Source organism: Scleropages formosus, chromosome 1 (assembly GCF_900964775.1).
Source record: "Scleropages formosus chromosome 1, fSclFor1.1, whole genome shotgun sequence".
Lineage (NCBI taxonomy): Eukaryota > Metazoa > Chordata > Actinopteri > Osteoglossiformes > Osteoglossidae > Scleropages > Scleropages formosus.
The window spans coordinates 12,347,329-12,369,869 of record NC_041806.1 but is presented as its reverse complement, the minus strand read 5'-3'; the positions used below and the strand labels follow the sequence as shown (position 1 = coordinate 12,369,869).

The following is a 22,541-nucleotide window of genomic DNA, read 5'->3' as shown; positions in this document are numbered from 1 at the left end:
CCCATTTGTACAGCTAGGTAATTTTTCAGGAGCAATTTAAGGTAAGTATCTTGCTCAAGGGTTCTATAGTTAGAAACAGGATTTGAACGTGTGGGTCAAAAGGCAGTATATCTAACCACTACATTACCAGCTGACCCCTTAGACTAGACTGTTAGACTGTACATTTTATCACAAACCAGCTTATCAATTTTTGAAAAGTATAAAAGACCATGAGTCTTTATGTTAAAACATACTGTACCGTGGAAGAGCAATTTCAGGTATAGAGGGGCCTAAAAATTTTTTACATTTAATATTAAATTTATAGGTAACATTAATGTTAACTGGTCAGAGAGGTCTAGTCTAGATTTTAGCAATATCAAACAACTCCTACCTAACATGCCAATCTAAATTTAATTTCTGATACAAAAAAACTGCCTGTATTACTATATTTCTGTTTATAGCAATTCTCAAACATTAAGTTTAAATACTTTTAAAATACAGTACAAATATAAATTACATCTTTATTAATAATTTGTGAAGTCTGAGTGAACAATATTAATTTACAATAATACAAAATGGCACAAGGATGTAACACTTCAGCAGATTTCTTAGAAAACCTGAGGGCTGCTGCTGAAATATGGCAGGCAGAAACAAAGTCTACAGGGAAAACAGGCCCTGAGCAAAAAAAAAAAAAAAAACACTGGTGCCCTCTTTCATCATGTGGTCAGGAAAGAGCTGACCCACTTGTCTTTGAAGAAACTACATAGCACAAATCTTAGAGAAGCACACTTGTACTGGGATGTCTAGCAACCTGATTGCCTTCCATGCACTGGTTTCAAGTTTTCTTATTAAGATCCTCTACTGGTCTGCAGTAAGTCATCCTACAGGCTCAGTCATTATTCCTACAACTTGTGGATGTATCCCTTGTGACCCCTATGTGCAGATACTTGTGTAGGCATTGTCCTTTCTATTCCCTTTAGTAGCAGAGCCACAAAATTATGTGATGTGAATAATGCAACAAGATCTTCTTAAGTTTGACGTTGGTTCGTTTGCTCTAAACCATCCAAGTTCACGTGTTTGCATACCACATGCTAAAAGTAAGTACATAACATGTTGCACTGTTGCTGTACACATTTTTTTTTTCCACAAGTAAAGAAAAAAGGATACATACACTTTACAGGAGGAAATGCTATTAGGGTTTGGTTGAGGCCAAAACTACTGTTAGTCTTGGGTCCTTATTTTGAACTGTATGCGAGTTCTTTTGCCCTTGCTGTTTCTCCTTTGTTAGGATATATTACAAAGCTGTCACAGTCAGTCACACTGCCTAGCTATTGTGTGAGAACTGAAGCTGGAAAGCCCCTACTCCTCACTATATGGGATACAGAGTCACAACACAGAGGTACTGTTTTCTTTTTCAAGAATTCATGCTCTTTTAGACTGACAAGTTCCATGTGTCAGTCTGGCCTCTAGGTTTTGGTTCCTGCCATGTGTAGAGCTGCATAGCTCTTCTGCGAGCGCAGAAGAGGCGTCTGTGTGTCCACATCACGCATGGCACCTCTGCTGAGTGAACGAAACTGCTGCTGGGTCCAGCTATAAACCAAGCAGTTGAGCAGTCCCTGGGAGGCTGAAGTGAATGCCTGTACAGAGAGCACAAACAGAGAATGTGACAACAGCAGTTACCCACTTCACACTCACATTAGAGAGAAAAAGATAAAGATATGAATTAAGTGGACAAATACAGTGGTGCCTGAAAATTTGTGAATACTTTAGAATTTTCTCTATTTCTGCATAAATATGGACTAAAACGTAATCAAATTTCCAGGCAAGTCCTAAAACTAGATGAGAACTCAAACAAAATGAGACAAAAACATTATTTGTTCAGTATTTGAGGAAAGGGGGTGTGGTGGCGCAGTGGGTTGGACCGCAGTCCTACTCTCCGGTGGGTCTGGGGTTCGAGTCCCGCTTGGGGTGCCTTGTGACAGACTGGCGTCCTGTCCTGGGTGTGTCCCCTTCCCCCTCTGGCCTTATGCCCTGTGTTGCTGGGTAGGCTCCGGTTCCCTGTGACCCCGTAAGGGACAAGCGGTTCTGAAAATGTGTGTGTGTGTATTTGAGGAAAATGATCCAATGTTAAATAGAGAATCTGTGTGTAGTAAAAGTATGTGAACCCTTGCTTTCAATAACTGGGGTGACCCCCTTCTGCAGCAATAACTGCAACTAAATGTTTCTGGTAACTGTTGATCAGTCCTGCACATCAGCTTGGAGGAATTTCACCCCATTACTCCTTAGAGAACAGCTTCAACTTAGTGATGTTTGTGGCCTTCACATATGAACTGCCTGCTTCAGGTCCTTCCACAACATTTCTATAGGATTACGGTCAGGACTAACTCAGCCATTCCAAAATATTAACTTTCTTCTGCTTTAAGCAGTCTTTGGTAGAATGACTTATGCGTTTAGGGTCGTTGTCTTGTTGTATGACCAATTTCTTCTGAGTTTCAGTTTCATGGATGAACTGAAATGACTGACATTTTCCTGTAGAATATGCTGGTTCAATTTAGAATTCATAGTTCCATCAATGATTGCAAGCCATTCAGGTTGAGAGGCAGCAAAACAGGCCTAAACCACGATACTTCCACCACCATGTTTTAATCAGATGGGATAAGGTTGCATTCCAGCATAAGAGTGTTTGCGTTTTGCCAAACATAATGCTTCTCATTCAGGCCAGAAAGTTCTATTTTGGCCTCATCCATACACAGAACATTTTTCTAATAGCCTTCTGGTTTATCCACATGGTCTTTAGCAAACTGTAGATGAGCAGCAATTTTCTTTCTGAAGAGCAGTTGCTTTCCTTGAAACCCTGCCATGCACACCATTGTTCAGTGTTCTCTTGATGGTGGACTCATGAACACTACCATTAACCAATGCAAGAGAGGCCTTTAGTTCCTTAGATCTTACCCTGGGTTTTTTTATGACCTTTCAGACTACTATACACCTTGCCCTTGATGTAATGTTTGTTGGTCAACCACTCCTGTGGAGGGTAACGATGGTGTTGAATTTCTTTCATCTGAACATGATTTGCCTGACAGTGGACTGGTGGAGTCCAAATTCTTCAGAAATGATTTTGTAACCTTTTCCAGCCATCATCAAATCTTTATCTGAGGTACTCATAAATCTCCTTCTTTCAAGTCTTGACACACTTCCACAAACCTGTGCTGTGAAGATCAGACTCTGATGCTGACGCCACTGCTTTCTGTTCTTAAATAAGGTAGGACCTCCCTTACTCACACTCGATCATCATCCCATTGACTGAAACACCTGACTAATTTCCCTTTCAAATGATCAGATAATTCTACAGGTTCACACATTTTGACAGACACATATGTAACGTTGGCTCATTTTCCCATATAAATAAAACAAGTATAATGTTTTGTCTCATTTGTTTAAATAAATACAAGATGGTGGCACGCACAGCTGCAGTGGCCTCTCCTGGTTCAGAAACAACACACACACACACACACACACATTTTCAGAACCGCTTGTCCCATACAGGGTCACGGGGAACCGGAGCCAACCCGGTAACACAGGGCGTAAGGCCGGAGGGGGAGGGGACACACCCAGGACGGGACGCCAGTCCGTCGCAAGGCACCCCAAGCGGGACTCGAACCCCAGACCCACCGGAGAGCAGGACTGTGGTCCAACCCACTGTGCCACCGCACCCTCAGAAACAACAGTGTTTTCTAATTTTTGTTTTTTAATGTACCTTCAACACTTTCGGAAAGTATGCCTAAATGTATGTACAGTTGTCGGTTCCTGTTAGATATCAGCAGAAAGACTGACGTAAATCTCACGAGTATCCAAATAGAGGAGCTGTGGAGCTTTGGACTGCTACATGCATCAAGCTGGCCAGGCAGTGACCTTGCCTACTGCTGCAACACCCAGGCGGAAATGCCGTAAGCGCTGTGAGAGGGGACATAAGCAATGCAAGCGCGGAGGCCGCCAGTCTAGGCTAAAGGCTAGCCCCAACAGACCGGCTATCCCAACCATGCTGGTCTCCAACGTACTCTTTCTTGATAAACTTGAATAAATCCGGCTACGAAGAACCACTCAGGGAAGGGTGAGGGATAGCTGTTTTTTATTTTCATGGAAACATGGCTAAACAAAACCATCGCGGATTCTGCCATTTAGCTGAACTGGCTAAACTTCTACAGAGCAGACAGAGACATGGCGCTGTCCGGTAAGATCTGCAAGGGTGGCTTGTGCGTTTATATTATCGAGGCTTGGTGTCAAGATGCTGTAGTGGTTTACAAACACTGTTCATTGCTGGTGGAGTTTGTTTATTAAGTGCCGACTGTATTATCTGCAGAGAATTCACGGCCATTATACTGGTGGCTGTGTATATACCTCAGAGCGCCAACGGCACTTAGTGAACTTTGTAACGCCACCAGTGAGCACAAACTGCCCACCCTGACGGATTTTTTTTTACTTTCGCCGGAGACTTCAGTCATGCAAACTTAGACAGTGCTTTCTAACTTTAACAATATGTTGAATTTCTGACAAGAGGGAACAGTTACCTGGACTTTGTTTACACAAACGTTAGGGCACATACAAAGCCACCCCTCTCTCCCACCTGGGCTTCTCCGACCACATATCTATTTTGCTCTTGCCTTGTATACAGACCTCGTGTGAAAGCTGCCAGACCGGTTTCAAAGCAAATCAGAGTATGGCCTGAGGGATCCACAGCTGCACTGGACTGTATTCAGAGAAGCAGCAACCTACGACCATCACACAGACATTCAAGAGTACACCGAGACAGTGACTGCCTACATCAGTAAATGCATCAGTGATGTCACTGTCATCAAGACCATCACCATGCGGGCTAACCAGAAACCATAGCTGACAGGGGAGGTCTGCACACTGCTACGAACCCGGGATGCTGCCTTCAGATCAGGGGACCGAGCAGTGCTGAGAACAGCCAATACCAACCTGTCCAGTGACATCAGGGAGGCCAAGTGCTGGTAAACAAACAGGATCGACGGACACTTCAGCAACAACTAGACACATGGAGTCTGTGGCAGGGAATCCAGATCATTACGGATTAAAGGTCCACACCACAGGCATGCGACAGCAACAGCTCTCTGCCAGATCAACTCTCAGATCAACAAATTCTATGCATGCTTTGACATGCTGAACAATACACTGGCATAGAAAACACCACCAACAGCTGACGAACTGGTCCTGTGTCTGTCCACAGCCAGCGTGAGGAGATCCCTAACTAGGATCAACCCCTGCAAGGCTCCTGGCCTGGACAACACACCTGACCGTGTTCTGAAGGACTGTGCAGAAGAGCTTAAAGATGTCTTCACAAACATCTTAAAGATTTCATTGGGTCAGGCACTTATCCCCACGTTTCAAAGCAACCACCAGAACCATCAGTGCCAAAGAAATCATCTGTATCCGGCCTGAATGACTACCACCCCATTGCACTAATCGCCATCATCATGAAGTGCTTCAAAAAGTTAGTCATGCAACACATAAAATCCATCCTCCCTTCCACTCTTGTCCCACTCCAATTTGCATATCGCCCCAACCAGTCCATGGATGATGCTGTATCCACTGTCCTCCACCTGGCCCTGGCATACTTGGACACCTACATCAGAATGCTGTTCATTGACTTCAGCACAGCATTCAATACAAACAACCCTCAGTAACTCGTGGGCAAACTAGACTGGCTGGTCCTGAACACCTCTCTCTGTAACAGTCACTTTGGATTGGAAGCAGGACTTCAAGCACCAACACACTGAGCACAGGGACCCCCCCAGGGGTGAGTGCTCAGTCCCCTGCTCTTCACCCTACTGACTCATGATTGTATCGCAAGATCCAGCTCCAACCACATCATTAAGTTTGCTGAAGACAAAAATGTGGTGGGTCTCATCAGCAACAACGATAAAACATCAAACAAAGGGGAGGTAGACCAACTGACTGTATGGTGCAGGAACAACCATCTCGTCCTAATTGTGGGGAAAACAAAGGAGATCGTCATTGACTTCAGGAGAGCTCATACCCATCATCCCTCATTGACGGTTCTACCGTAGAGAGAGTCAGCAGCACCAAATTCCTGGGGGTGGACATCACTGATTACCTCTCCTGGACCACCAACGCTGTGTCACTGGCCAAGAAAGCCCAGCAGCGCCTATACTTCCTGAGGAGGCAGAGAAGGGTGAGTGTGCCACCACGTATCATGCACACCTTTTACAGGGGCACCACTGAAAGATTTCTGACCAGCTGTATCATTGCATGGTATGGGAACTGCAATGTCTCCGACCGCAAAACCATACAACGCATAGTGATTATAGCTGAGAAGATCACTTGGACCTCACTCCCTTCCCTACAGGACATCTACCATGCCCACTGTGCCTACAAAGCCTCCAAAAATTGTGGGAAACTCCACCCACCCTTCCCACTGCCTCTTCAGCCTCCTGCCATCTGGGAAGAGATACAGGAGCATATGAGCCGGCTCCACCAGACTGTGCAACAGCTTTTTCTCTTAAGCTGTCAGGATCCTGAACTCCACCTACCACCTAATATACCCACTACCACACACTAACACCCATAACCGCCCAGTACATAACAGAATCCTGACCTCTGACCACCGGAATCAACCCCCCCATCCAGAAGGACACCAGCTGATTTCATGTGGTCTGCAAAGATTGTCCTCTCAGGTCACTGACTGTTTCTGCTGAAACCTCACTCAAATTGGGGTCCATCCCAAGTATAGCTGCTGTATTTCTTTAGTACATTCCACATCGACCTACATTAGGTCACGCTAATCCTCTTTCCAAGCAATTATTACACAAAACTCACTTTTTTTTTGCATTACTCTGTTTACATTTCTGTTTATTGTTTTTAGTTTACTAGTTAGTATTGTGAATTGTACTATAGTAGTAATAGTACATGTTCTATATGTTGTCCTCTATGTCATACTGTGGTGCTGGAGAAACACTATTTCACTCCAATGTTTGTTCCAAGGGGGTGCGGTGGCGCAGTGGCGCAGTGGGTTGAACCACAGTCCTGCTCTCCGGTGGGTCCGCGGTTCGAGTCCCGCTTGGGGTGCCTTGCGATGGACTGGCGTCCCATTCTGGGTGTGTCCCCTCCCCCTCCAGCCTTACGCCTTGTGTTACCGGGTAGGCTCCGTGACCCCGTATGGGACAAGCGGTTCTGAAAATGTGTGTGTTTGTTCCAAACATATCGTGGAAGTGACAAAATTGACTGACTGAATTCGGTTGTCTTTATTCTAGTTTTAGGACTTGCATGAAAATCTGATCACATTTTATGTCATATTTATGCACACATATGCAGTCTGAAATTGCTTGTCCCAAGCAGGGTCGCGATGAACTGAAGCCTAACCCGGCAACACAGCGCAATGCTGGAGGGGCAGGGGACACACCCAGGACGGGACGCCAGTCTGTCGTAAGACACCCCAGGCAGGACTGAAACCCTAGACCTGCCAGAGAGCGGGACCCAGCCAAGCCCGCTACACCACCGCACCCCCCATATTAATGCAGAAATATAAAAAATTCTAAAGGATTCACAAACTTTCAAGCACCACTGTAAAATGCACAACTCTAGAATGAATTAATTACTTTGATATAAACAACAAAGAAGTGCAAGAACAGATGTGATTTACCTGTAAAATATATAAGAAAACTCCTACTTTTCCCTGAACAGTCTTTGGACTGAACAAGATCATGGCAGCAAGGAAAACAGCTGAGTATTGGATAAAAAAAAAGAGTGAGAGAGCACCATCAAAGCAATCAACTCATTCTAGCAAATAGATCAATTCAGCCTAGCAAGGTACACTTCAATCTGGAAGACTTGTGTTAGTCTGGTCTGCATCCTCACTCAGTTAGGATTTATTTATAAAAAGTGTGCAAATAAAAATATATAATAATAAAATATATATAAATTGTGTGTGTGGATGTGTCTGTGTGTGTATATATATATTATATATAATATACATACACACACACATATATATATGTAGGCCATACCTGGGCTCCAGCAGAAGAAAAAGGCAGAGGGATAGAGGACCATGCGACGCTCTAGCACACTTAGGGCTGCCCACTGTCGGTCACCAAAGTAACCACTGGAGTCAACGCAGCGCTTGTACAGGGAATGTGCCTTTCCCATGAGCACCTTGGATGAACACAGCACACAGCCTTATAGAACATGTAATATACAGGGTGGCATGGTGGCACAGCGAGTAGTACTGCAATCTCACAGCACCGGTGTGGTGCAAGAGGATGTGGGTTTGATCCCCATCCAGTGTGTATGGAGTTTGCATATTCTCCCTGTATCTGTGTAGGTTTCCTCTGGTTGTTTTGGTTTCTTCCCACAGTCCAAAGACATGTCATTTAGGTTCACCCATAGTGTGTGATAGAGAGTGTGTTTCATTGATGTATGGAAGAGTGACCCATTCTAAGTAGTGTACAGTACTAGCATTGTAAGTCACTTTGGTGAATAAGGTATGGGCTGGTAACACTACAGAGGTTGCTTGAAGTTGCTTTAGAGAAAAGCATCTGTTAAATGAATGAATGTATAAAGGTGTTAATATGAACTGATGTGTATAAGTACTTGAGGGGCTAGAGTATTCTAATAATTAACCTGTTCAGAAAGTTCAGTACAGCATATCTCAAAGTCAGCCCCTGGAAGGCCTTGCAAATTTTTTGATTAGCTTCATCTAAAAAAAAAAAAAAAAAAAATTACTGTGAAACACATTTAATTATATCTGATAATCAAGGAGGTTACTTTGAAATGTAATTAAAATACTTTAAATGCTACATTTCTGGAGACAATACAAGGTTAAAAAATAGCATTTAATTCAATCAGACACATCTACTTTTTAAGACATACCTCTTAAGGTGGATTTTAATAGGACTGTAGATACCACCACCTGACTGACCTGACTGACTGATTGCTACACCTGGTGTGGGCAGTGAACTCATTCTAAGGCAATTCACTGAATCTGTGTTTGCCCTCCTTAAATGAGAAGCAGACAATACCCACTTCATTTCTTCGTAAATGCTTTCTTAATTTGATTTTTTGGATAGTGTTTGCAAAGAGCATTTAAGGATTTTTAAACTAAATGCTATAGTAATTTGTAATGTTCTGTGTATGTTTCACTAGCCAGCAAGTAATGGGAACCTGTTTTATTATCTTTTATATATTTACCTGATTTTTTTACCTTAAAAATGTACAATAATCAACTTATGTTAACTAATATTTAGCTGATGCTTTTGTTCATGCAGACAAAGTTCAAGGTACTCTACACTAAACATCCTACAATCACTTACCTATTTGTACAACAGAGTAACATAACACACTAACACAAACACTTATTTAAGGGCAATTTAGATTCTCCAAATCACCTGAAGCATGTCTTCAGGTTATAGGAGGAAACAGGAGAACTTGGAGGATATGCATGAAAAAACAGCAAGAACATGCCAACTCCATGCAAAGTGAATTAGACTGAAACCCACATCATTGCCCATCAGCACAACAGCCCATTATGCAACCCTTTACAAATGTACTGTATATGTAACAATGTTATATGAAAGAAGAATTCTAACTTGTCAGGAACTACATTCTGCTAATTCGATTTCACTCCCAGGTGAAGCTCAGTAAGGCAGAGCTCAGCTACATCGAAAAACGAACGTGAGGACCAGTGCTGTTGACCCTTATCCTGGAGACCCATACTGCAGCTGCAATGAGTGACAGACAGATACGGAGACAAGCTGAAGCTACTCACCACTATACCCATAAACGTGAAAAGGAATGTGGCCAAAAAGACGGCAATGCCATACACATGGACCATGTGGCAGGAGGTGAGCTCATTTCTGTACCTGGATGTTGGGTACAGAGCCCCTCTGTGCATCAGAAGACACCTGTGTAGCCAGCAGCAATGAAAATAATCACCATTCATTTTAGTACAATGAGTCTTTGGAAGAGGCATGAGCTTTTCTACATGCATGCTGAAACAAAAAGGGACCTTAAAGTCACTTGATCCCTTTGTTCTTTGGTGCTTTTGAAACACATATTGGATAAACAGTTGCCCCTCCAGATGTATGAATTTGAAATCTGCGGTTTTGGTTATTCGCCAGACAGCCGTGAAAAATTAAAGGGGAATATTTCTGGAGCTTGCCGAAACACCGTAGAAACTCACAGACAAGGCGTAAGCCAAAAATATATAAACAATAATGGAAATGATTCACATAAAATCACATAATTATAAATATTAGTGTTATTTAATATTTGTTAGTGTAAGTGCATACTATATGATCTTTAATATTAAAAGTTATTTTTGGTAAAAAATAACTGTGAGATCTATGCATCTTGGCTTGGGTAAGCCGCACATCTTTGTTTTGGAAACCAGCCTCACTCATGTGTTAGCTGTCCAGCTTTGTGACTGTGGAGTGTCGCGTTTCTCGCAGTAACTTTTAAACTTTTCAGTGCCGTTAATTTTGTATTTTTAATAATGGGTCTAAAATGTAGTGCTCCCAGTGCTTCTGAAAGTGTTCCTAAGAGGAAGAAGACTGATGACTGACACAAAAGGTGAAATTGCTAGATATGCTTCATAGCGGAAAGTCTGCCAGTGCGGTTGGTCACCATTACAGGATAAATGAGTCAACCATTAGGTATATCAAGAAGCAAGAGAGAGAAATTTGCAAATTTTCACATTCGCGGGGGTCTTCCGCCCCTAACCCTTGTGAATGTGAAGGGGTGACTGTAATATTTAGTAGGATAATCAAATATGAACCAAGGCTTAATGTAAAATCTTTTTTGCAATGTGGTAAAATCAAGAAATGCTTCTGATATTCCTCCCAGTGTCACTTATCTGCATATCATTAGGGGGAATCACCAGTCTACTCCTCTGGACTCTCAGACTACTCCAGGGTAACTGAAACATACTTGTAGGGCTGGCTGAAGTTGGTGTAGCATTGATCAGAGTTTCCAACAGCCAACACTGGTACCATCAACAGCAAGGGGAACACACTGGAAGCCAAAAGAGAGAGACGTGTAGTAAGAAATATAGGGAGACATACAGGGAACCTGGATAATTGTTGTATAGTCCTGTATCAATATGTAAACATTTTAAGCAGATTCAAAGAGTTACTCCTTTATCCAAATATTCACCCATTAATGTAAGAAGGTATTCTCACTGGAGCAATATTTGGAAAAGCACTATTTTCCAGGGTCATGCGCCAGAATCCAAATCAAGTACTTTGAGACTATAAGGTGATGGTGCTGATAGCTATGCTACCCACTGCTTTATGCTTCTTACTGGAAGCATCAAGTTTGAGGCCCTGCTGTTGTACCCTTGAGAAACTACTGTCAAGCTTAATGTAACAATCTGAAACATGCTTTGGAGAAAAGTGTATGCTAAGCCCTAAAACAGCAATACATGCTTTCTAGTGGGTACCCTCAGCTTTATTAGTCATTAAAGGTCAAATGGTTGAGGTTCACATAATGACAAGTCTTACAGCAGGTGCCAGAAACAGCACAAATAGTTGTGGGAAAACAAAGTTCAGCTTACCATGATAAGACAATGGCAATGCAACCAAACAGACTTGTCATCTCAGGGAACTGAAACAGGGGGGAATTTGATCCTGTTAGATTGAACAGAGTTGAATAAAATATCAGTTCACTACATTTTTCAAAAAGTTTTTATGGGAACCCAAACCAAGTATTTTTAGATTTAATGAAAGGGGCCACACAAAATGAATTTTAATTCCAGTTAATCTAATTAATTTAATTCCGGTAAACCTTCCCTGTACCATTAGATTTGTAATAATTTCATGCATTTAGACAATTTATTCTTTTTGTGGTGAATATGAGTTCTTCTCTGTAACCTAATCTTTGCAACCAGCAGTCAATCATGGAAAGTATGTAAAAATTTGTGCATGTTACTGTGATCTCAGTTGCTTTTGGGCCTACCTGGCTAGGGTAGCTATTGAGCCTCCTGTAGTAAGTCCTCTTCAGGCTTCTATGGAGTACCCACACATAGTTCAGTGTATAGAAAAAGGAGGACATGTAGAATATCTGGACAGACCAATGGGGGAGGGGGTCAGAAATAGGAGCAGAGTCAAAATTGCTGCTTAGAGCAGGTCTAAACTCAGTGTCTCTTCAGTCCCAGAGCAGTGTATAAAAAACCTACAGTGTCAAAGCCAATTACTTACCTTAGCAGAGTTACAAAACTGGTTTGGAATGGCTTATGTAATGTTCCCTGTGGTGATTTCCTTAACAGAATGCTGGAGAATGAGTACCAGTTCACACTATCTTTGTGGCACACAGATGATTAAAGGGATTTCTTGCATAGCAGTACTTCAGTTTATCCCTGACAGTTAGCTGCTGCATAGTACTGAAGTATAACACAGGGCTGTCTGGGATGACAATTATGAAAGGAAACTTCCAGCTATTTTTTTTTTTTTTTTTAAGCAGGCAGCAGAGGGAGTGCACGTGTTAACATATTTTTATGGTCTGGGTGCTGGCAGCTGACCAATGTTAGCTGGCAAAACAAAAGTGAACAAACTTGGTTCACATACGTAATACTGCTCAGCCCTCCCTGCAACCAAGTCTTCCAGTATCCCTGTGCCTCTGATATTTTTATCACCTGATCAACCAAGTTTAGGTAACCATGCTTGCATCACTGTACACATGTGTACCAGTAACACAGGACCAACCAGATCAGTTAGGGCACTCTCACCTTATTACATAATCTTACCACTCTGCTGTGTCACAAGATCCACTCATGAGGATACCTGTCAACATGTACTAGAGATCATTACAGTCCCCCTACAAAGGCTTCACTGTATTTAGTGTAATGTGAAATCTTTCCCTCTTGTAGTATAGAGAAAAATTATTCCCTACTACTCTGCTGTACTGTATGACACTTTGCTAAGAATGGATGTTTCGATATCCAATGCAGCCTCGATTCATTCTGGTGAATCCCTGCCCTCAGTGGCTACTTTCAAAAGGGAAAGGAAAATCCCTGAAACATTAATCCAAGTGATCTGCATATGTACACTGTGAAGTGGGCTGATCGGAAAAACAGCTCTTCCCTTTTATGTCACAAAGTCCACCGGATGGCATTCCACATTTGCTGCTCCAATTCTTTCCGCGTTGCCCTACTTCTTTCCAGTATGAGTTTTGAGTTCAGTAGTCGGTGGGAAAATCTGACATAACGCAGTAGTCCAGAGAGCCCATGATCTAAGTAAAGCATTTCAATAGTCTCACATACATAAACTAATGGTCACCAAACAACAAAGCTAATGAACCCATTAATTATCTTGTCACTGACACCAAAAAGAGTTGGCTTTAATTAGAATGCAGTAGGTTAATATGATAAAATGGTGAACATTTTTGAAAAATAAAATGTGAAATATACTACATTTCTTGCATTCTTGAACATTTCCAAACATCCTCTTTACCTTCACGCAGAAAGAATCTCTAAAATTCTGAGATTCAGTCATTCGTTATCGATTATCACATGCCCCAATGCATTTTTGTGGTGAAAAGGAGCCTTTAAAAAGGATCCTTTAAAAAAGGGTGTAAAGCAGGATAATGCCAGCACAGGATACAAGCACATTGCAGAATGTTGAAATGACAAAATTTTCTATGTAGACTGGGTTTTTATACAGAATGTCCACACTGTGGATGAGTGGCAACTGTTCTGAGGTGTAGCACTCACAGTAAGCAGACAATGAAAATGGAAAAGAAAGACTCTGAAAAGAATGTACTGGCAACAGGGACAACTATTCTCTACTTTAATGCTCCTGCCCCAAAGCCACATTTCACTGAGATGCTGAATACGGAATTCATCAAGCTTGATAAAACACAGATGTAGGTTGGCAGTAAGCAACAGACAGTGAAATCCAATACCACAGATCTGAGAATATATTTCAAGCTTCAAACTTAGAAAAACTTTCATGAGAAACAAACAGCATGCTCTTAAATTGCAGTGTATAACTTGTACGCTGTCACAACAAAAAACTGCTAGTTATAAACTGAAGGCTCCTTTTGATAGTGACTCTATAGCTTTTCAGTGCTGAGAATGGATCACTAAGATAATATACTCTAAGATCAGTGAAAAAGTTTCTAAGATGTACATTTGACATTTGCCCTTCTATGCTGTATCACAGTACTAACTTCAGCAACTCAATACATAAACATCATTATGGGCCACCTTCCCCATTCAAAGAGTTACTTGCCTGCTCGATGATGTGCAGGTTGTAGCATGCCCCAGGACTGCTGCAGGACTGCGTGAAAAGCACTGCTCCTACTAGCCAGCTCAAACTCAATAGCATATCTGTCACACTGAGGAAAAACAGCGGCCGAACCTGGACATGAAAAACTAACAGGTAGTATGCAAAGAACAACATGAAACACATCTAACTACTGGGTATGTGGGGAAGTGGGCAGTGTAGTGTATGGAAATGTATGATACTATACTGTAGTGTAGTTTAGTGTAGAGTAGGGTAATGTAGCGAGTAGGGTAATGTGGGGTAGTGCTCTGTAGCATACTGTTGTGTAGGGTTGTGTGGGGTAGTGTGTAGGGCTGCTAGCTTTCAGTTTCATCATTGCTGCTTCCTTGCTCCTGCTACAGAGCCCTTGATTAAGGGACTTAAACTATACTGATACAGTTAGAATACTGTGTTGTATAAACAGGCACATAATTGGTTACTGTACAGGTACTAGCTAAAAAGGTTGTTATGTTTATGTTTTATAGATATGTTATAAATTCTTTGTCTTCTCTACACTTTTGAAACTCAGACTATTTGAACTGAATAAATTGCTGAAAATACTAAGGCATGCAACATTTTATTGCTTTTAAATGTGTTGCTTAGTTGACATTTGATCATATCACGAGTTTATAGGCCTACAGTAACGCATGAATGGAGATTCCGATTCGGTCACATCTCATTCATTGCATAAGCACACTCAGTAAACCTTAACAATACGTACCTCGGAGGTTCTTATGAGATTCTGAAAAGCGGCGTAAAAGATGATGGAGCCCGAGCCCAAGATGCTGCAAAGTCAGGGATTTACAAAGTGATGAAACCAGTATGAGTATCATTTATTGTCAGTATCTCTCTGCAAGCGCGTCACATACACATTTTACCTCAGAATGGCCACAATTTGCTGGATCCATCGAACCGCCTCGTAGACCTCGGCACGAGAAAAAAGGTCATATGAAAAAAATTTCCCCCGACAATTTGATCAGGTATAATAACATCAACTGAAATCATTCCAGCAAACCGTAGACGACTGTAAAAATTCAACCTGATAACTCTGGATTGACTACTACGCGTTGTTATTGAGAATGACACCGTAGCATGAGCTCTTGCTAATAACCATGAGGAAATAGTTTGAACTATAAAAGCAACAAATCGGTAGTTTCGAATTGTACGAGTGAAGCGTTAGCGTATTGAAGCGCTTCGGTGCGGAGAGAGAAGCGAGGACATCTTATCACTAACGTCTACCCTTCCTTAATTTAAGACCCACAGTTCTCAACTATTTACAAAACCCACCTTCCCCAAACACAACACTCCCCAGTTAATCTGAATTATTTACACAGAAGTGTTTAAAAATAAAATTTAATAACACTTAGAAAAACTAATTACTTACGTTTGTCCAGTCTTCTAAAGGCAAAGAAGTAATGTTTTGTTCGTTATCTCTATCTGACAGCAACGTTTCCATTACCATTAAGATGAAATCTATTCAGAGAACAGCCGTTTCCTTTTGGATTCGTCAGCGTCGCTGATTTTCCTACTTTTGCCTTAAGGCACTGATGTTTAGGCTAATGCTTCTTCTTGTTATTGCGGTTCCAGTTCGAGACTGCAAAGCAGTAGACCGACTCTCACACAGCGCTGCTGTTAAAATAAAGTGCCGCCCCTCCTCCCAGAGCACGCTGCACAGTCCCGCCCCTCGGCCAGGAATTAGTGGGGAATTTCCTCACTGTCAAGGGCTTGTCGCACCCTCACACAAGGACTTTCTCCGGGATTGCCGGGACAGTTCACATTTGCTTTAGGCCACTAGTTGTTACACTTGTCATCAGTTTAAACGGAGAGTCCCCGCCACACGGCGAAAATTTATGGTAGAAAATGCGCCTTTTACCGCCAGGAAACTACAGGTCATCGAAGAAATAATGTAAAAGTTGGACAAGGGCATTTGAAACAACATTTCAAATGAACATGTTTAGAACGCTGTACGCTATTACGTTACATCCTACAGTGTGGTAAACCAGTACAATACTAGTAGCCAACTACTGTACAACATGACACCTTTTTTTTTAATACACAAAATACCTTTTACAATAACAAACCCTTTTTATAGCAATACAAAAGCACTTATTTGTAATGTCAACATACAATCTTTCAGAAAGAAAAATGTACTGGAGCAAACAAAAAGCATAAAAAAAAAAGGCTAACTGTGCAGATGTCATGGTTTCCACATAGAGAGAGGTGACGGACTCCATTGCAGGTGCTCAGGTTTTTATTCAAAGGGGCAGGCGAAATCTCGTGGTTGAGGAACAGGCAATGGGTCACAGAGGAGCAAACGTGGTTACAGGAGGAATCCAAAAGTCAAAGTCCAAAAATGGGCGGGCGGGCGCTACGGAACCCAGGTTCTACTACAGTGACTGTTGTGGGCTGAAGTGTAGATTCCACAATCCCTTGTGTCCGGAGCAACCCTTTATACTCCTGTTCCTTAAGCAGCCACAGGTGTCTCTAGTTGCATGGGAGTGGGGGGCGTGACAGCAGACATAAATCTTCACTCCTCCTCAATGTTATAACACATATCTATTGTCTTCTGTGAGCAGTAATTGTAGTAATCAAGTCCAGTTCAGAGTATCCAGGTAGAACACAGCACAGCTGTTCCCAATAAAACAATTGCAGAAGCTTGCAGAGTTGTTGATCCTTAATGTACTATTTTTGCCTGTGATAAGCTAGCAGTTCTTGCTCCCTGGTTACTTATATTTTTCCAAAGTTCCATTTACAGTGTGTTTCTGTTGCAGTCCTGAGCTTGAGTCCTCCTTGTACTCAGCTTCCTCACCGCTCACCCCTACCTCACTTCAAAAGACTAATGATGACTAAATTAAATTAAGATATCTTTTCTCTTAAGAGATGAGTTTAGAGGCTGGATGATGATTATAAATACTAATATGAACGCTCAATAAATGTTGTCATTCCCTTGAAAGTACTTTAAATGCTCCAGTAATCATCCCCAATTTGTAAATGGGTAAGTAAATATAAAGTTTCTTGTCTTGCATTAGTAATTCTCTTTGAGTAAGGTATCAGTCAAATAGAAGTTAATACTAATAATAATAGTCAGTAGATCTTGTGATTGCTGCTAGAAATAAGGCTGAGTAGTTCTAATGACTCTTTTGTGTCCAGACAGTAAAAATGTAAAAGTGGAAACAAGGGTCCAACGTCCAGATCTGAAATAATGATATCAAACATGACTTTTAAACTAAACATATTTTGACAGTCACAAGTGCTCCTCCCCAACTCCATAACCAAACATGCATTCCATATATCCCTACATATAAGCTCAAACGTTGAATAAGAGGACTGCAGTAATAGTGCATTTTAATGTTTAGTTAGACAACAAAGGATGTAAATTTATATTGATATGAAATTTGTCAGTATTTCTCTTTTTTACTTATGTGGCCAATCGGCTTAGAACCGCTCAAAAACGGGGCAAGAGGTGGTCTAGTGGTTAAAGCTGCTGCATTCTGCTCCAAGGTTCTGAAGAAACCACTGCAAAGAATCCAGCTAACAGTAACTGCAAGATTGCATACAAATTTTAAGTGGTAAATATTGTGTTCATTATGTGGCTCTGAAACTTGGTGGCATGAGAGTAATGCTAAAAGTAGACAACATCTCAACGTTCATGGAACAACAAAGGAATGGGTGTGTGTGTGGATGTGTGTGACTGGTCTTAGAGTGATAGTCAGGGGTGGCCCTACTGAGGAATCTGAAATCCACAGGGAGCACCTGGCACTGTGATAGGGGTAGCATGCTGAGCAAAATCACTCAAACTTCAGAATTGACAGACACATTGCTACAATGTTCGGAAAGTCTTCAGCAACCAGGTTAGCATGTACAATGCTGAATATTTAGTGTGTGAGTGATAGAGTGTGTTCCACTGATGTATGGATGAGTGACCCATTGTAAGTAGTGTATCTAGCAGTGTAAGTCACCTTGGTGAATAAGGTGTGTGGGCTCATAACACTACATAGAGTTCATTGGAAGTTGCTTTGGAAAAAAGTATCTGCTAAATAAATAAATGTAAATGTAAATTTATATGCAGGCAGCAATGTTAATTTTAGGTCTTATTTGATTTGTGTCACATCAAAATAACATCTTTTGTTTGTCAATGCAACACTATGAACTGCAAAAAGAATGCTATGTGACAGCTGACTTTAAAAAATCTGGTTATGGCCTACAAAAGCATAAATGGAACTGCTCCCAGTTATCTACAAGTCCTGATCATTCGCTACACCCCAGCGAGATTGCTACACTCCTCCACCTCTGCCCCCTTGGTGGTCCTATGCACAATTAGGTCCAAAAGCAAAAAGGTTCTTGGTTCTGGCTCTGATGTTGTGAAACAACTTCCCCCTCTCACTCAGAACTGCTGAATCTCTGTCCACTTTTAAAAAGGACCTTAAAACTCACTTCTCCCATCATCTCTTAAGTTCATGGAATGTGTAAATTTTCATGCTCTACAACTTTGACATCATAACTGTTGAACAATAGATAAACCTTCATGCAGCTACTTGTGTAATGTAAATGTTTTTTTTTTTTTTTAATCATTAGGAATGTGATTAGAACTTGTCGATGCTGCTACAAGCAAAAAAAGCTCTATAAGTGACTAAAATACAAACATGCATGGAAACACAGCTGCTCTACAGGAGGATTTCTGACCACAGTTGACTGCTTTCAGTCATGTTTCAGAAATATTAAACTAATCCTAATCAAAACAAAAATGATATACATTAACATTAGTTTACTTGCACTTTTGTAAAAAGCAAATTACAAACTTGTCACTGTCAGGGCTGTGGTAGTTCAGAGCCTATCCTGGAAGCAAAGGGTGCAAGGCTAAGCAGGGTATATTATTTGCAAACATAATGTCAGATTCCACTCATATGCTGATGACATACAGCTATATGTTTCGTTTAAGCATGATGACCCATCACATGTGGTGTCTTTAGCTAATTGTTTTACCAGTATAAAACTATGGATGAGTAAAAATTTTTAATCTGTAAATGCTAGTGAAACAGAGGTACTTGTGGTGGGTGGTGATATCAAAACTCTTGACACTATCACATCAAAAATACAACACCAGAAATGGTATATGCTTCAACTGTAGAGAGTGAGTTTAGGATCTGGGTGTCTTGTTGGATGGAAAGCTGTCATTTGTGTCTCATGTTAATGCTTTGACTAGGTTGTGCTTCCTTCAGTTGAGAAACATAGCTAAATATAGGTGATTCCTACGTAGGCAAGATGTTGAGAAACTGGTTCATACTTTTATCTCAAGTAGGCTAGACTACTGTAATGCTTTATTATCAGGTTGTCCATACCAGACTGTATCCAGGCTACAGATGCTACAAAATGCTGCTGCGAGAATTGTCACTAGAACTAGAAGGTACGACCATATAACACCAGTACTGAAATTGTGGCATTGGCTCCCAGTTACACTTAGAGTTGATTGAGTATCCTAGTTCTGCATAAATTGTACTTTTGCTGAGATGTACGTCGCTTTGGACAAAAGCGTCTACTAAATGAATAAATGTACTTCTGGCCTATAAGGCAGTACATGGCATTGCTCTGGTTTACCTTTGTGAGATTAAAGATTCTTGCATTCCAAGATGATATCTTTGTTCATTGGATGCGGGTTACCTTAAAGTACCCGTGATCAGTAGGAGGGTGTGCCTTTAGCTATAGAGCACCTAAACTGTGGAATAGTCTACCGGTTACTGTGAGAAATGCCCCATCTATCTCAATCTTTAAATACAGACTAAAGATTTATTTGTTGACTTGGGCATATCACTAACAAATGTCATTCCAATTGGCTGTGTTTCTGTTTTCTCCATCTCTGTATTAAAATGTACTAAAACAGTCTGATTTCTTTAAGTTATAAATTACTAACAATTTCTTCTTGTTGAGCATTTTTTCCCCTAAAATAAGACCTGAGGGAGCTGGCTGGCTGTCACACAGACACCCCATGCTGACTGGGGTTGATGACCATCCGCCATGGTGGACGAGACATACCTTGGTGAACTGGGAAATCACGTTATCATACAGCAACAATACTATTGTTAGTTGTAAAGTGACTTAGGAGTCTTGTTTAATCTTGAATTCCAAGGACGGGCGGGCAGCCACTGGCACTTGAACCCCCAGAGGTTTTTCTTCTCCTTTAACCTTCAATTGGGAATTTTTTGTTCCTTTCATCTGTGGCCAGTAGGCATACTTGTAACTTTGATAAATACTTTGATAATGTTTTATGCTAGTCTGTAGTCAACTCTCTTCTTTGTTGTATTTCTTTGCCTTATGTCTTTGTTCAAGCACTATGTATTACTGTGTGAGAAAAGTGCTCTATAAAAATAAACTGAATTGATGGGTCACCAGTCCATTGCAGCCTAGCTAGCAGACACACATTCTTTTGCTCACATATGCACAGTCTATAGGCAATTTAGAGACACTAATTAAACCTGAAACATGTTTTTGGACTGCAGGAGGAAACCCATACAAACTTCACACAGACTGAGCAGGGATCAAACCCTCATCCTCTCACATAATCCAGGAGCTGTGAGACAACAGCACTACTTATATCTAGTAAATATGTATTTCCTATTGATCACATTTACAAAAGGACATCAGGGTGATTTTATGACACCGCACTACCATCTTCACTCCGTGCCCCATCTTAGGGAAAGAAACACAAGAGACCAAGGATTTCACACTATAAATGACTGTGCTTTATATGTATGTATTTGTGTGCTCCATAAACATCACAGCCTCTGATGGGTATGACAGCAAAGACCAGTCACCCAGTGTGGGTCAGTGGACACTTCAGCAGGGTATCAGGTCTTTGGTCTCTTGCTCGTACACATCTGGTATTTCACCCACAGCGGACTGGATGATCTCCACAGTGGATCTTCCATGAACCTCATGCTCATATTTGATGAGCTGCTTCCAGAAGCCGGGGTTGGGCCTCACGATGGGCCGCCGTGCCTTGACCCATCTGTGTGCCTCTGCTAGCGTCATTCCACCGTACCTGACGAGATAGGCGAGGCAGAGCGCTGCCGAGCGGCTCACGCCGGCATTGCAGTATACCAGAGTGCGGCCAGAGCGCGCTGTTTCTGCGCGGATCCGCTCCGCCACTACCTCGAAATGGGCGCTCAACGGCGCATCGGGACAGTCAGCCACGGGCACCCACACGTAATCCACAGCGGGTACAGGGGTCTCCGTCGCTTTCTTGGTGGCGTTAATGATGCAGGTGATGTTAAGGGCTGTTATCAAAGCTCCATTGTTCGCTGCCTTGCTGTTGCTGAGAAACACATGTTCGGTAATTTGCCCCAGACCGGCCAACTTGGGCACACGGAAAGGGGGCTGAGTAAATCTATTAAACGGCGGATCACTTGTAACGTCCATATCATATGAGTTATACAAAACAAATATAAACAATAATTACAAATAATAAAAATATTACGCAGGCTACAACCTTGTTACGTTCCGTCGACTTGACCACACTAAATGAGGAAATAAAACGTACATTTCAACTTCGCAGTTGCCTACGGGGTCCACGAACGTCCAAACTTAACTTCGTATTTTCATTACGACCTTCTTCAGCAAACGATTGCAATATGGTGGCGCACTGTAAGTGGGCAAGTAGCGCCATCTAGTGTGACAAACTGACAATAACTTCATTTTGTGTCTTCCATAAACACAACATGCTCTATATTTAAATAAATAATATATTTAGAAGCAGTGACTGTTCCTCTGTAACAGGTAGTGCAGTGGTTTAAGCCCTTTTTTTGTTCGTAACCTTAAGGTTCACCGTACAAAGCCCCTGGTGTGGTAGAATTCAAGAATACAAATAAAACCCCAGTTCCAAAAGTTGGGGCAGTATGGAAAAGAGTGATTTTTAAATTTATTTTGACTTGTATTCACACAAAAACACTATTAAGACAAGGTATTTCATGTTTTACTTAATCAACTGCATTGTTAGATATAAGATAATTGTGGTATAACTGTAATGTTAAGATTATAAGATAATATAAGATAATGGATTAATGGAGGAAAATTCCACTTGCTAAAGTTAACCAACAAGTTTCAATGTAAGTTCTTGCATACCTGAATGCTTACTTGTCTAACTGCCTAAAAACATGTTTGCCAAAGTGAGTTCTTTACTCCCTAAATGGTTACCTGTCTAACAGCCCAAAAGTGTTTCTGCCAAAGTGAGTTCTTGCCTACTTAAATGCTTACTTGTGTAATGGCCCAAAAGCG

At 41.5% G+C, this 22,541-nt stretch overlaps 2 protein-coding genes across 3 annotated transcripts; both read right to left on the bottom strand.

The window, feature by feature from the left end:
• Positions 1 to 486: 486 nt before the first annotated feature.
• On the bottom strand, positions 487 to 15,889 carry tmem116 (transmembrane protein 116). 2 transcript variants are annotated; one of them, XM_018753022.1, is made up of 11 exons: positions 15,658 to 15,889; positions 15,152 to 15,198; positions 14,995 to 15,058; positions 14,241 to 14,369; positions 11,968 to 12,072; positions 11,567 to 11,616; positions 10,942 to 11,025; positions 9,782 to 9,917; positions 8,025 to 8,169; positions 7,661 to 7,740; positions 487 to 1,616 (listed from the first exon to the last, which is right to left on the bottom strand). In XM_018753022.1, the coding sequence occupies exons 1-11, from the start codon at positions 15,733 to 15,735 to the stop codon at positions 1,446 to 1,448; spliced, it is 1,089 nt and encodes a 362-aa protein (XP_018608538.1). In that variant the 5' UTR covers positions 15,736 to 15,889; the 3' UTR covers positions 487 to 1,445. The 2 variants fall into 2 exon arrangements, with proteins under 2 accessions (XP_018608538.1, XP_018608539.1); XM_018753023.2 differs by lacking the exon at positions 7,661 to 7,740 and having other exon boundaries at positions 1,487 to 1,616.
• Positions 15,890 to 20,996: 5,107 nt separating this feature from the next.
• On the bottom strand, positions 20,997 to 21,850 carry LOC108934797 (dual specificity protein phosphatase 18). The gene has a single exon (XM_018752899.1). It carries the CDS (start codon positions 21,684 to 21,686, stop codon positions 21,105 to 21,107), a length of 582 nt encoding a protein of 193 aa, XP_018608415.1. The 5' UTR covers positions 21,687 to 21,850; the 3' UTR covers positions 20,997 to 21,104.
• Positions 21,851 to 22,541: the final 691 nt, after the last annotated feature.

What these genes read in the sequence shown, in the direction of transcription:
- LOC108934797 (XM_018752899.1), bottom strand. Translation starts at nt 21,686, where the DNA reads ATGGACGTTACAAGTGATCCGCCGTTTAATAGATTTACTCAGCCCCCT.
- tmem116 (XM_018753022.1), bottom strand. Translation starts at nt 15,735, where the DNA reads ATGGTAATGGAAACGTTGCTGTCAGATAGAGATAACGAACAAAACATT. An exon ending in ATTGCCATTGTCTTATCATG is followed by an intron (nt 11,026 to 11,566) that starts GTAAGCTGAACT and finishes TTTGGCTTCCAG; the next exon opens with TGTGTTCCCCTTGCTGTTGA. An exon ending in AACTTCAGCCAGCCCTACAA is followed by an intron (nt 9,918 to 10,941) that starts GTATGTTTCAGT and finishes CTGGCTACACAG; the next exon opens with GTGTCTTCTGATGCACAGAG.